The sequence below is a fragment of the Musa acuminata genome, chromosome BXJ1-3, assembly GCF_036884655.1.
Source record: "Musa acuminata AAA Group cultivar baxijiao chromosome BXJ1-3, Cavendish_Baxijiao_AAA, whole genome shotgun sequence".
Classification (NCBI taxonomy): Eukaryota; Viridiplantae; Streptophyta; class Magnoliopsida; order Zingiberales; family Musaceae; genus Musa; species Musa acuminata.
This window is the reverse complement of record NC_088329.1, coordinates 8120468-8133624: the sequence shown is the minus strand read 5'-3', so window position 1 is coordinate 8133624 and position 13157 is coordinate 8120468. Positions and strand designations below refer to the sequence as shown.

General features: G+C 42.0%; 2 protein-coding genes and 1 long non-coding RNA gene across 3 annotated transcripts; all 3 read right to left on the bottom strand.

The window, feature by feature from the left end:
* Nucleotides 1-1775: 1775 nt before the first annotated feature.
* Nucleotides 1776-2798, bottom strand: LOC103977909 (auxin-induced protein 6B). The gene has a single exon (XM_009393566.3). The coding sequence runs from the start codon at nt 2724-2726 to the stop codon at nt 2208-2210; it is 519 nt and encodes a 172-aa protein (XP_009391841.2). The 5' UTR covers nt 2727-2798; the 3' UTR covers nt 1776-2207.
* A 1335-nt stretch (nt 2799-4133) lies between these two features.
* On the bottom strand, nt 4134-7588 carry LOC135620269 (uncharacterized). Its single transcript, XR_010489677.1, has 5 exons — nt 7450-7588; nt 7280-7368; nt 7107-7189; nt 4814-4990; nt 4134-4705 (listed from the first exon to the last, which is right to left on the bottom strand). It is a non-coding gene; the product is annotated as an uncharacterized LOC135620269 (long non-coding RNA).
* A 1085-nt stretch (nt 7589-8673) lies between these two features.
* On the bottom strand, nt 8674-12803 carry LOC135620264 (ubiquitin-conjugating enzyme E2 variant 1C-like). The gene is made up of 4 exons (XM_065123095.1): nt 12642-12803; nt 9330-9469; nt 9125-9250; nt 8674-9027 (listed from the first exon to the last, which is right to left on the bottom strand). Exons 1-4 carry the CDS (start codon nt 12676-12678, stop codon nt 8887-8889), a joined length of 444 nt encoding a protein of 147 aa, XP_064979167.1. The 5' UTR covers nt 12679-12803; the 3' UTR covers nt 8674-8886.
* Nucleotides 12804-13157: the final 354 nt, after the last annotated feature.

Below are 13157 nucleotides of genomic sequence, written 5' to 3'. Positions count from 1 at the left end.
ATGCGTGCATCTCAGAGTCGGTAATTTTCAACCAAAAATAAAATAAAATACGCTAATTAAAAGGTCTCTAAGATGGTTACGATAACATATTGGATGTAAAACAACAGCACACAATCATTCACACGAGAACATTCCCATCAGATTGTGTGTACTTCATCGGCTTGCGTGGTAAAGCCAAAGAGTTGGCGCACGGTATCCAATACAAAATATCATGTCTGCCGGCTTTCCTTCCTTCCGTGAATGGTCCCGTGTGGACTACAAAATATCGATGTCGACTCGTATAATCCGAACAATTTAGGATTTTGGGTGCGAGGGAAATGTTGTATTCATCTGTCTCGCTTGTGGAAGAAATGGCACGATAATAATCGAGGAGAGACGGGTATGCCAAGTCAATTCGAGTCACAGGACGCCGATTTGAGAGTGCCGCTGCTGCTACTCGATTCGTTTGATCTCAGGGTCCCACACTTAGCTGGCGGCGAGCCCCCATGAATCTTATCGATGAGAGCCCGAGGACCAATCAGTGGCCGCCTCCCAAGTCCGAAGCGTGTGGGGACGGGCAACACCACTGCACTCGGAACATCAGTACTACTTTAAATAGATTGTTACTGATTCCGACGATTTTGGTTATATAAAATTTGAAATCGAAACTAAATACCCATATGATGATTATTAGTGGTCGATTTGAGCTATTTAAAGAATTCTTCGATAGTAAATTAACTTGTATTCTTCGAGAGTAGCGTACAAACGATTGAAACTTATAGTTTGAGCTTATAAGTTGAAGGATTCAATTTCCTTTAGTATAGACAAAAATATATTAAACCACGGTGAGAAAAAATGATCACGAGAAATAATGTGAGATAGCAGTTTGATACATTTCCTTAATATTTAATGAGTTACCACTTGATAATGTGATGTTGCATCCAACTGTCTCTGGATTCCTTCCTCCGACAGAAAAAGAGAAAGTGCAAAGTTACATAAAGCCAGAAACAAAGGGAAATGATTTCTATCCCAAAAGTTCATATCCATGGAAGGCAGGCGCATGATATTGGATATTGGCTATGCAAGTTTGGAGTAATATGTGTACGTATGGCAGCAATAATGGAGTCTTCTATGAATGTGAGACGATCATGAACCCAATCCAAGCAATAATTTTCGATTTAGGAGATCACACCCTCATGGTAGGTACAATATGGTAACCATAGGAGTTGTCTTTGCCAAGATCGACCCCACCAGATGGCGGGCCTTCAAATGTTTGGGAGTCCCATCAACATGTACAAATAAGATCTATTTCTGAAGGTGTTATGGAGAGGATGTCCTCCCTCAACCCTCCATCCACACAACTGTCTATGCATGTCTCTTCCAACATCGGCATCAGAGTGAGGCCTGCCGTCGAGATTAGCAAATCATGAGCATGTATATTAATTATTTTTACCAAGATGGAATTATATGATCGTTTACAAATCTCGATGAATTGATTAATGGTGAATAAATACACTATGGTTGTTAAGAGAATTTCCAAAAGATATATTTGGTATTATCATCAGTCACTTTGGAGATTATGGATATGAATATATTAATGATACGTACAAGCATCCTACCGTCTTTGCATGTGAGATTGGGGTGAGAAGGACGTACGCCCGAATCAAACGCAAGCCATGTGATGTGAGCCCACCCCACCATCAATCCTTAATATGATACGACTTTAATCGGAAAGCAGGAACAGCGAAAGCAGCACATCCATAAAGAGGGAGGGGATGACGAAAAAGGAAGAGTGGTTGCTATCGAATGCCAAGGTGACGATTAATTAATCACAATACTATTTACATGACACACACAGAGAGAGAGAGAGAGAGAGAGAGAGAGAGAGAGAGAGAGAGAGAGAACGAAGAATGAAGAATGCTGCAATCCTTCTGATGAGTTGTGTGAGAAGAAAAGAAAAAGGAAGAAAAGACTCGGCCTTGTTGTCGATGGATGCTCTGCATGCATGCAGTGCGTGATCCGATTCGGGATGACTCGGCTGAGCCGCTTCGTCGCCATCTCTCCTTTTGATCATTGCAATGATCTCACTCGTATTACACACAAAAATGGCGTAGAATGATGCAACCGACAACAATGAATTGAGTTTTATTTCTCGTTCAGGGAGATGGGAAGCTTTCCACCTCCTCCTCCTCCTCCTGCACACTGCACACTGCACGCTGTGCAGTCGGTCACCAGACGGGCTTCTCGGCGAGGCGGTGGTGGCCGTGGAGAAGCGGCAGCGAATCGGGAGCGTTCAGCCACCGTCCGACGTCGCAGCAACAGGAGGAGGACGACGAAGGGATGTTGTGGGAGAGGTTTATGAGGTCGTCCAGAGTGTAGTTGGCGAACCTCGCGGGAGAGGAAGAGATGAGGCGGAGGACGTCCTCGAAGAGGGACTCGTCGCAGGGGAGGGAGACGGGGCCGGGGCTTGAAGGAAAGCCGTACTCCTCCTCGGCCTGGCGGAGCAGCTGTCGGAAGACAGGGTGGTTGAGGTGCGACGCCCGCACCACGAACCGCCGGGAGCTGCTCCCCACGCACACCGCCACGTGCCCCGCCGGCACGTCCGGTGCCGCCCCCGCCCCCCCGCCCCTCCTCAACGACGACAGCGCCGCCGCCCTCAGCCTCCACCGCCGCAGCATCTGCCGCAGCCGAACTATGTGCCGGATCTTGCTGCATTTCCCCATTCCTCCTCCTCCTACACCTCCCATCTCTCCCTGCTTCTTGCTTTCCCTTCTTCTTCTACGCTCTTCTCTCTCTCACGCTTTGCAGGTGATGCGAGAAGCGAGGGAGGGAGAGAAGCAAGTGGGGAAGACCGGGGGGGGCTTTATAAGCGGAACGACAAAAGATTGCCCTTAGCCTTTGGAGTATTCTCATCATGCAACAGCGAGGAAGGATAAAGAAAGCGTCTCGTAAATGATAGAAGCAGACAGGGAGAGCAAGTTAAGCCGTCATTGACTCTCCATAATTTACCCAGTAACATATGACAGAAGTCAACATTGTCCCTTTGACTCTGTGATCGGCACTTACTATTATCTTCTCTCCATCAAATTCTTTTCTAGTCAATTTTCTTAATAAAAAAACTCAAGATTATAATGGTGAAAAGTAATAAAAAATTAATCTTTAGAGGTCACAAATCCAAAACCACGGGGACCAAAAGGAGAAGGTGAATAGTATTGAATCATACAGTTACAGTGGAACACAAAACACTCTTCCAAGAACACTAGCTTGCATGTTAATCCCACCATGGTGTACAGTTGATGGTAGATATGAGACGGATAGGGTGGGGCGCGTGGTGTCAGGATAAGCCTCATACAAATCAGAGGGGACGAGTACAGAATCCACACATGCAACAAAAGGCGTACGCAGGATGCGTGTTGTGTTCTTGTGCATGTAAAAGACGGAGGAGACGCGGCATGTGCAGCTCTCAGGTACGCGCGCCATGGAGATGGAGAAACGCAGGTAGGTGGAGCAGCGAAGAGGCTCTCGCTCCGCCGGCGGGACCAATAGATATAAACAATTAGTCCTTCTGCTCCATTCGATTCCCCACCCATGTGGCTGTGCATCATCCCCACTACTCTCTCTTCCCTTCTTCTTCTTCTTATTCTTTTTTTGTTGCGATTCCCGCCGAAGTATCATCATGACGCGTTCAGATCAAGAATGCATCAAAGTATACGAACGAGATGGCCACTGAACCCCATGACGTATCTTCGTTGGAGGTGAGACATATGTTCTGAGCGAGAACAACTCCCATTCTCTTCCCAAGAACAAAAAGAGACAGTGATGGACTTATCTCTCTCTCTCTCTCTCTCTCTCTAAACTCCTTCTCCCTTCCCAAAAAAACAACAGTGACAGAGTTCCTCTGACTACAGTGGAAGAAAGGAAATCACTACGGGAAAAGTAACCCGAGACAGGAAAAAAGATACATGCCACATGTGACATGGAGCGGCCGAAAGAACAAGATGCTGTCAGCAGTGAAAATCTTTAGTATCGGATAAAGTTTGATACTCGATCACCAAATTAGAGCTTTAGGTACAGACAGATACACCAAAGAAAATAGTTACAAACAATCAAATAAATCAACTTCACCAAATCAACATCAGTGAATTCATCTGATTTTTACATATTCACTGTATTAATATTCATCCTGGAATCTGTAATAATCCCCCCAGTGCATAATAGGCATATAAAAGTGGGACAAACTGGTGCCAGGAGTGGCTGCTCCCGCAACAGAAACCTTCACTGCTCCTAAAAGCAATTTCATGTGAGGAACTGTGAGTCCAGTAGAACAGGCAGCACTTGGTTTTGGAGCTGCCCCCTGATTCATGAAAGCCGGGAAACCTGATTCCATGGAGTCAAAAGGTCTTGGAGAAGCTGTTATTACTTGAGTTGTGTGGTAGTCAGGAGCTACAAGCCTACAGCACATGCAAGCTGCTGCTGTCACTGATTCAAAGCCACACTAGCTGCTGCCGACTCCCACACGGCTGGGCGAAGCCCCTCTCATCAATGACAACTTTCTCCAACTTTTAACTTATCTTCATCGAGGTATCAGCAGCTTGACGAACGCTGCAACCGGAGGAAGGAAGACAAGACAACGAGGTGCTTGGGTTCCCCAGAGACACTGCAGTGACTTAATCCCTCCATGTGGTTTGGTTATTCTGCCCACCAAGCCATGGATTCATCAGCACATCTGATAAAATAATCAGTGGATAAGTGCCTGCCGTTCAAGCCATAGCATACTGCTCCAGAAACAGTAAGAAGAAAACGAACACCAGCAAGAAGGAATCAGAAGTCTTACAGTTTCACCAACTCAATTGGCTCCGTGACCACAAAAAGTGTTTGATGATAACCTGCGTCTACATTATGCTGAAACCAAACAAAGATTCTTGAGCTGTCCTTTGTACAAACAGGAGGAGAAACAGCGGTGTCAGATTTGACGTAGCGATTGGAGCAAGAAGAGGTTTGGGTTTTGGAGCTGTAATCATTACCAAGAAATCATTAAGCCAGCATGAGTGAACTAAATCTTTATCCTTTGGAATGGAAGGGATACTTTCTATTGTTTAATATACATGTATATAACAACCACTTCCCAACCATTACAATACAAAGTACGTACTATGTGGCCGGACATGGAAGCTTGTCTGCTCACGAGAATGGCGAGAAGCGAGCACGTTAGGGAGGCGCATTACACGGAGAAAGGTTTGTCCCGGCTACTGGACCATCCTCCCCCCCCCCCCCCAACTTGCTCCATAAACAACTCCCACATGCAAAAGGGAATCAATGATCCACCGACCCATGGCTTTTTTTATCTAAATATATAGAGCAGTAGGAACTGCGTTCATGGGGGTCGATCACACCAAAATCCATCCATGGTTCGTTCTTCCCGGCCCTCTCTCTTTCTTCGACCTACCGGCAGCTCCTACATCTCCACCACCTAGTGATTCGGCAATCATAAGAGCATGATTGGGGTTTGATTGCATGATTGAAGGCTATTTTAGTGCTATCTTAGATTGCTACACACTGTTCGATCATGAACAAATGTCGGATTGGTCCTCCTAATTCGGATAAGAGATTTGAAGTCTGGAGTAGCCGATCTATTTTCTATAGGAGGATACACTAATAATGAGCTAATGATGAGCTTAATGCAGGAAACCCTGCTCTCAATGTAGGCCAGTTTCACACTGGCGGACAACTGAGCTCTTCCCCCTTGGGTGTACCGAGGCGTGGCATGCAATGCAGGTGATCGTGCTTGAGCTGGAGCTGGGCCAAGCAGCCCAGCATTTTGGGCCAGAGTTGACCATGGAATTAGGTTGTCCAAATTTCTATCCATCATACACCATCCATTTCCCCCAACCTATAGACTTCAAATAAGAAATTATAAGATGAAGCTCAAAAAGACTATGAAGATTGAAGCACCTCCTCTGGCTTATAAGAAAATTTTCCTCCTTTGAGCCGATACCTGAAAACTATCTAATCATGTGTCTCTCAGGTAGTAATTTAACAGCCCCAAGTATGGTCAAATAACTAGGAGGTGAATTCTATAGGGATCCTTCAGGTAACTACACATTGTACTGTTATCATAACACAGAGCTGTTGTAAGGACAAGTATCAAAGGGCTCCCTCCATTTTATACGATCTTCATATTACTGGTTTAGACCTAATATGAGATTCGGATGACCCAAATGGACAAACAAAATCTATTTTGCCAACCATATTAGTATGTATAACCACTATATCAGAAGTACAACTTAGGCAATAGCAGTATATTGCATCTGCTTTTATAATAAGATGAAGAACAAGAGCTCAATTGCCAAACCGACATACAAGATAAACAATGACTGAAGGATCAGGTCTAGCAAAGTTTACATCTAAACTAAAAGATTTTCCAGTACTCGTGATCGACAAGGTCATAAGGGCTCCATGCCATGCTGAGCATGGCAAAAACCCCATTCCAATATTGTACCAGCACAGCGCAACAGCCTGCATGAACTGAAACTTGAATCCAGGATTCAAGAGGCTTTTGAGACGGTTCAAAGATCTCCAAAAGACTGCAAAGAACCATGCTTGGATCTAGCTTATACCACACTTGATCTCTTCAGTTTGTCATTAATTAGTTTCAGACTCATATGTGGCTGTGATATCATAGTATACGACTGCCAGCAATAACTTACTAGATTCCAAAAGATAAGATTGTTTTTGTTGAGCTACAGATGCTCATGATGATGATTTCTCAAGAAATCATCATCGTCCAATATCAGACACTCCAGTAATTATTTGGCAAATATATAACTTCAATGAAGCATTAACACAATTATAGGTACGTGATACAAATACGGGATGCATTTCTAAGAATTCTCCATCTTTCAAAGGTGAGAGTGAAAAGCAATACAAATATTGTATTTCTGTCAAGTCTCCATGTTTAAAAGGTGAAAGTGAAAAGCAAAGATTGTACTGGGAATGAAATAATTCATGCCAACTTATAGAAACTATCTTTACCAATGAAACTAAATAAGTAAAATTAGAAAGTTTAAGTATGACATGTTCAGTAATTTTTTATTTTTATGAATTTTGCTTGAATGCAGTAAATGTACCTTAGTATCCTTCCTCAACACTAATTTACATAGTTTGCAATGCGTCGCAGGTCCATCAGGCAGGTTTGTTATCAGCAGAGCATCTATGAAAACAAGAATTTAAAAGCACTATTATAGATGTAAGGAAAAATACAAAGGCCCAACCAAGCATTGACCAGACAACTTATTACCACCTTTATACTGTGTCAAACCTGGTTCCCTTCCATTCGCATGGACCACCTTGATTGAAGTGATTTTTTTGTTCTTTTGCATGCTCAATAATCTGCTCCAAGAGAAAGGCTCATCACAACAAAGACCCGAACCACATAAGACTCCAGAATTTTGGATTGTTCAAATGTGCTACCTTTTTGAGTTCATAGGTTAGTTCCTCTCTTATGATAATGAGCATTTGGAATCACACACAACGGCTGTTGAATGAAGGCAGGACCTCTCTACAACACTGGCCTTATCTCCTTGCAGATATGGACTTCATTATTACTAAGAATGATTCCAAAAGGGTAAAGAGCGGCAAGAACACAAAAACATACTGTGGCATCGAAACGATGATCAATATCTTTGGCGTCACAGGACTTTGCTAAATTCATCTGCATCATTCCCTGCAAATGACTGCAATAATGCAAGAAAAAGTTACTGCCAAATCATAGAATATTCAGTTACCACATCAAGCTATTCAAAGGAACATGGCTACCTTTTCATACTCTGGTCGTCAGACCATCTCATCGACCTCCCTGGTGTTCTCAATCCTCTGCGGCACCTTCTTCTCCGGAGGCTACAAATTACGATCCCGAAAGCAAGAAACAAATTCAGAACCCGAAGAAGAGAGTAAATGTGAATGCGTCAAAAGGGGAAGGGGGGCATTGCCTCCTCGCCGAGGTCGAGGGCTCTCTTGATGGCGACGTCACGTGACTTGGCCTGATTCCGCTTCTCGTTCTTTATCGCGCTTGAGCTTGGCGCCGTCGGCGCTCCTTCTCTGATCATCGAGGGCAGCGTCCTCCCTTTCTTCTCGTTATTCTCTCCGCCTTCTTCCACTTCTCTTCCCTCGGTCTTCTTCCTCTTCACCATCCTCTCGTCTTCTATCAGTCACTTGTTACGATTTCTTAGTGTTAGAGAGAGAGAGAGAGAGAGAGAGAGGGAAGACGAGGAATAGGGGAAGAGCAGCTTCAATGTCAAAAACACGAACGTATATGAATGGGCCGAACTCAGAGGAAGAGGAATTGGTAGGCCCAATTAGATGAGCACGGCCTATTAAAGGATAACCCCATGGTTCATCCAATAAGCTCTCGCCTCATCCAACCAATCTGGCAAATTCTGGTAACATGACATCAGAGAAATATAACATCAAAGAATTATGCCGCCGATAAAAGATAAAAAACACATAAGAGTAAACAAAAGACATCTGTCACATCAGATTTGGTCGAGCTCCACTGTAGAACATAGTCCAAGAAACTAATTTTGCTGATTCACATGTAATACGCATCAGCCACTCAACAATACGACTGAAATGACGGTGGTTAAGTCATTGCTTAGACTCAACTTGCTTCTCCACAAAAGAGACAACACCTTTACCTTGTAAAAACCAAGAAAAAGATTATAACAAGGCAATACATAAGACATTTATCTAAGTCACATTTTACCAATGGTGCAGTAGCGTCTACACCGATACATATAACCACCCAAACTACAATCCCAAGCATGAGGTAAACAAACTACCGTTTGATGATAAAATAATACATGAAAGTCATCCCCTTCATCTGAATTTGCAATGGTGAGACCCATTGTCTTAGAAGTGTGTGCCCTCTGGAGGCTGCACTAATTTACGGTTATGTGGTGCCGCCATTTCTTTCTTAAGCTGTGTTAAAATATACTCCATTGTGTAGTCACGTTCCCAGTTCCCTAGAACTGAAAATTTTCTCGGATCCACCTGGATTTATTTATCAAAATATCAGGTTGTTTCCAATAAAATTAATTCCATAAAAACTTCTATATCTGTAAATCCATTCTAAGCTGCATAGATTTACCACTCCAGTGTCAGGATTGACACAAGTCATGTTAACCCGTGAATGAAATCGAACACTAGGTGGTTTATCAGGATAGTCCTTGTTGCAAAACAACTTGAGCTGATAGATGCGACCCTCATGGACAGTCTGTAAAAAAGTACTAGTGCAAGAGATGAGCGTAGTTCAATTATGGCAAGATATTTAAGTTAAAACTGGAGTCTCTTACATTATGAGGACCAATTATTGTCCCAGTCCACGAGCGCATGTAAATGTCATCTCCATCATCCATGCCATAGCTTACAGTTCCATCTCCTATGCCCTTTTCTCCTCGTTCAAGTTCTTCAAGCAATCTGAAGTTCCGAGGAACTGCATGCAAAGTGAATGAAGATAATGCTATTGAATGATGCGTAACTGTGATCTAAAATGAAAAGAATGTGTAGCAAACAAAAGCCTATGTGAAAATTGTAATATTAGGTCTCCAAGTACGTATCCTAATACTTTTGAAGTTTGAGAGGTTCAGGGCAGGAACGGTACAAACATTAGTTCCACCCAAAACAGAATAACTGAGAAGATGATAGACACAAATAGAAACAGATTAATCATGTAAAAAGAAAGACAACAAATTAAGAAAAAAAAGAAGGCACAAACACCAAGATAAATTATTAGGAAGTGTTTTTTTTTAAGTGCAAGATTTCACTAAACTGGTCCAAACAATGTCATCCTTGTTTTCCTCCTATACATAATTAGGAAATACTTACTGCACAAGCAGCATGATGGGTAGGACCATCCTCTTCATTTATGGCCAAAGAAGCCAGCTTATGCTCCACCTAATTGGGAGTGCCCAATGGGTCAAACAGCTAGCACTGACCCTAGGCTAATAACAGGAAGAACAAAAGACAAAACGAAGTGATGTACATCAATGACAATGGTTCATACAACATGGTGAAAGTACTAATAAATGGAGAAATCCAAACAACTAAGATACTGATCCAGCAGTTCTAAATGGTAAGCTCAACTGCAGGACGCACTATTTTGAAGTAGTCAGGAACAGCCCACAACAGGTGGCTTCCCAGAGTGAAAGAGAAAACACAGAAGAGAGAAAGTTGTGGAAGATAAGAGGGAGAAGGGAAAAAGGATGGGAGGTTGTCTGAACCTGGCCATGCAGTTGTACTGGCTTCAGGGCTCATTACCATCCCTTTTCCCATGTAATCGAATCAACACCGCCAAAACTGGTTGGTTCCTCCTAGATCCCTCTTTTCAAATAAAACTGGAAAGTTACTATTGAAAATCATCATATTTCCCAAAAATGGCCCAATCCCTCTGAAACCCACCCCAATTGAATCAGCTTCAGATGAAGACTGGGGGCTGGGAGCCATGCCATCTCTATCACCATGAAACAAAACCAATTATCAACCAAAACTAATCAGTACAAAATGCTGAAAATCATCTTCTTTCCAAAAGCACACACCGACCCCAGTAACATCTTTTATAGGTTGAGGGAAACCCAGCTCAATTGAGTGGATTTGTGTTGGGACCCATAAGGTCGGAACCCTCTGACATCTATTTCAGGCAAAACTAAACATTTGCTATAACCTCTCTAATGTATATTTATACTTCTATAAACTGATAAAATTCTTGCTTTCATTGCTTTGATATCTTATTGAATCTTATATTATTCCCAGTCTACCTGGCCAGAAAAGCTGCAACTTCAGAAACCACCTGCAACCGCCAGGCTGGAAGAAAGAGATCTTCAGTAAAACCCTTGATTTAACAATTAGTCTTGCTGAGAACTTATATAGAAAATTATCTTTATTAATATTTCTTCTTTGAGAACATCCATTTCTCACAAAACTCTGACTCAATAGATGACAGATCCTATATCTAGGGATCCTCCTGCCTTTGTTCTCACTTGTCAGCTACATGGTTCGCTCCTGCCTTTTTCCTTCTAGTGTTGCCATTATGTACAACTGCCAGGGTAAAATGGCTAGCACCTAGACTTATACAAGCCTTTCTTGCCTCAAGCTCCCTTAAATACTGCCAAAATGGCCTATACCACTGTCCCTGAGCTAGCACCAAGCCTTAAATAAACTAATCACCTAGATCACCTCATGCATGTAATTAATCAGACATATTAGCATATTTGGATATAAATATCCCGGTGGATGTCAGGCATGTCTCCTCATGCAACATATACAATTTTATACTTATCGTGCTTGTATTATCTTCTCAAAAGTTTGACATTGTTTCCACAATGAGGATAACTACAAACATCCATCCCTAAATGGCATAGAAATCTTGTTTAATGTTTGGCTTAACAATTGTCACCCAAAGTCAGGGAACTTACTCATCAATCCCTCATTGTAAGTTTAGAGCTATGTATATGAATGTAAAAAGCCGACATGGTTTACACATGTAACAGATATATTTACTAGTGGTAAGGACAATTAGCAGCCTATATGGAAATTTTACATGACATGGATGAGTGTAAAGCAAGAGGGTGTTAGTTCAAGAACTTCAAGAGCCTGAAAAGAAAGAAAACAAGATACAGTGAAGTGCATTTCCTAATGGAGATTGAAATTCTAGGATTAGATGAAAATGTTCATGAACTTAGTTCCATGTGAACCTTCATTAAAGAGGACATAAGTTTGAGGAAAAGATTTTAAAAGACTTCAAAGGCAATTCAGTGTAGGATGTGTATAAATATATGAGCCAATCCTTGTGCCGCTGCACTGCTGAGTGGGGGTTCAAGCAGTACCATACCAAATTATCTTTGCAATGTGCTAAGGAAGCATGGCTAGTGCTTTCAAACTAGTCACAAAAATCAATGGCGTCACATATCAAAGTATGCCATGATAACAAGTCTAACAAGATGTCTTTGATGAATCTTGATAAAATTCAAATAAAGCCTTCTGCATCCGGTCTCTTTTCTCCAACTCGAATTTCCATCAAATAAAAGGTAACAAGAATGTTCTTACTGTTATTGGTAACAAAGGTAACTACATTAAGGGTGCCAAGCAGAGATCCTCAACAGTAATCATAGAGGAATTCTGATATCGATAGCTGGAACAAACAAAAGCGATGATCCCTCTCCAACAACATTGCCATATCTTGTTTGTCACTTCTCATGCATAGCGAGCTTACATATAATCTTAAAAGTCTAAGACAAGATAAGGTGAACATATATGTGTCACAAATCATCCAACGAGTAGCATCCATTCCAGGTCATGCTGCCACCACCCGGGCCTCGCTATTAAGTGTGAAAAAGCTACCAAAAGCCAGAAACCTATTAAAGATCCATCATTGATGCCCCACCGAGACGTATCACCGAAGTGTTTTCCTCCTGGGCATCAATTTGCGAACCTTTCAACCCTCTCAAATACGAAAGAACGATCAGGCCGCGAAAATAATCTTTTAGGTTCCGATTCGCGGAACCCCTAATCTTGATTTATGCATAGATCTAACTGGAACCCCTAATCTTGATTAGAAGAAACGATTGAGATGAGAAGAGGAGGGGAGAAGAAGGGGTGAGATTTCTCACCAACGATGCCTGATCCACCGGAACCACCGAGCGGCATTGATGAGAAGAACTTCTTTGATCGGTGACTTGCCTCGAGCCTCGTCGTCTCCTGGCGACCACGGACGATCGCAGCCGAAGAATAATCTCAAGGCGACGAAGTAGAATGGGAAGCCCAAAGCAATCGGGCCGATAACAAATACCTATTCATTTAATTTACTGGTTGCCAAATTACATATAAGTCCTCACAAGTTACTAAATTTTGTATTTATTCCTCAGAATTAAGTACAATTCTGCAAAACAAAACAAAAAGTTAATCTCCACCGCTAATTAAAACTGATTGATATTGAGACAATTCAAAATACTTATTCGATTATTATGAATATTAAGAATATTTTTTTTTACCGTCTAGCATGAAATAAATGTTATCGTAAAATATGGCATCACTTTTTTCTCTCTATTTTATCTAAATTTCGACCTCAGGATATTTTTCAAATAACAATTTAATAATTATAGAATTAAAAAGGAAATTATTAAACA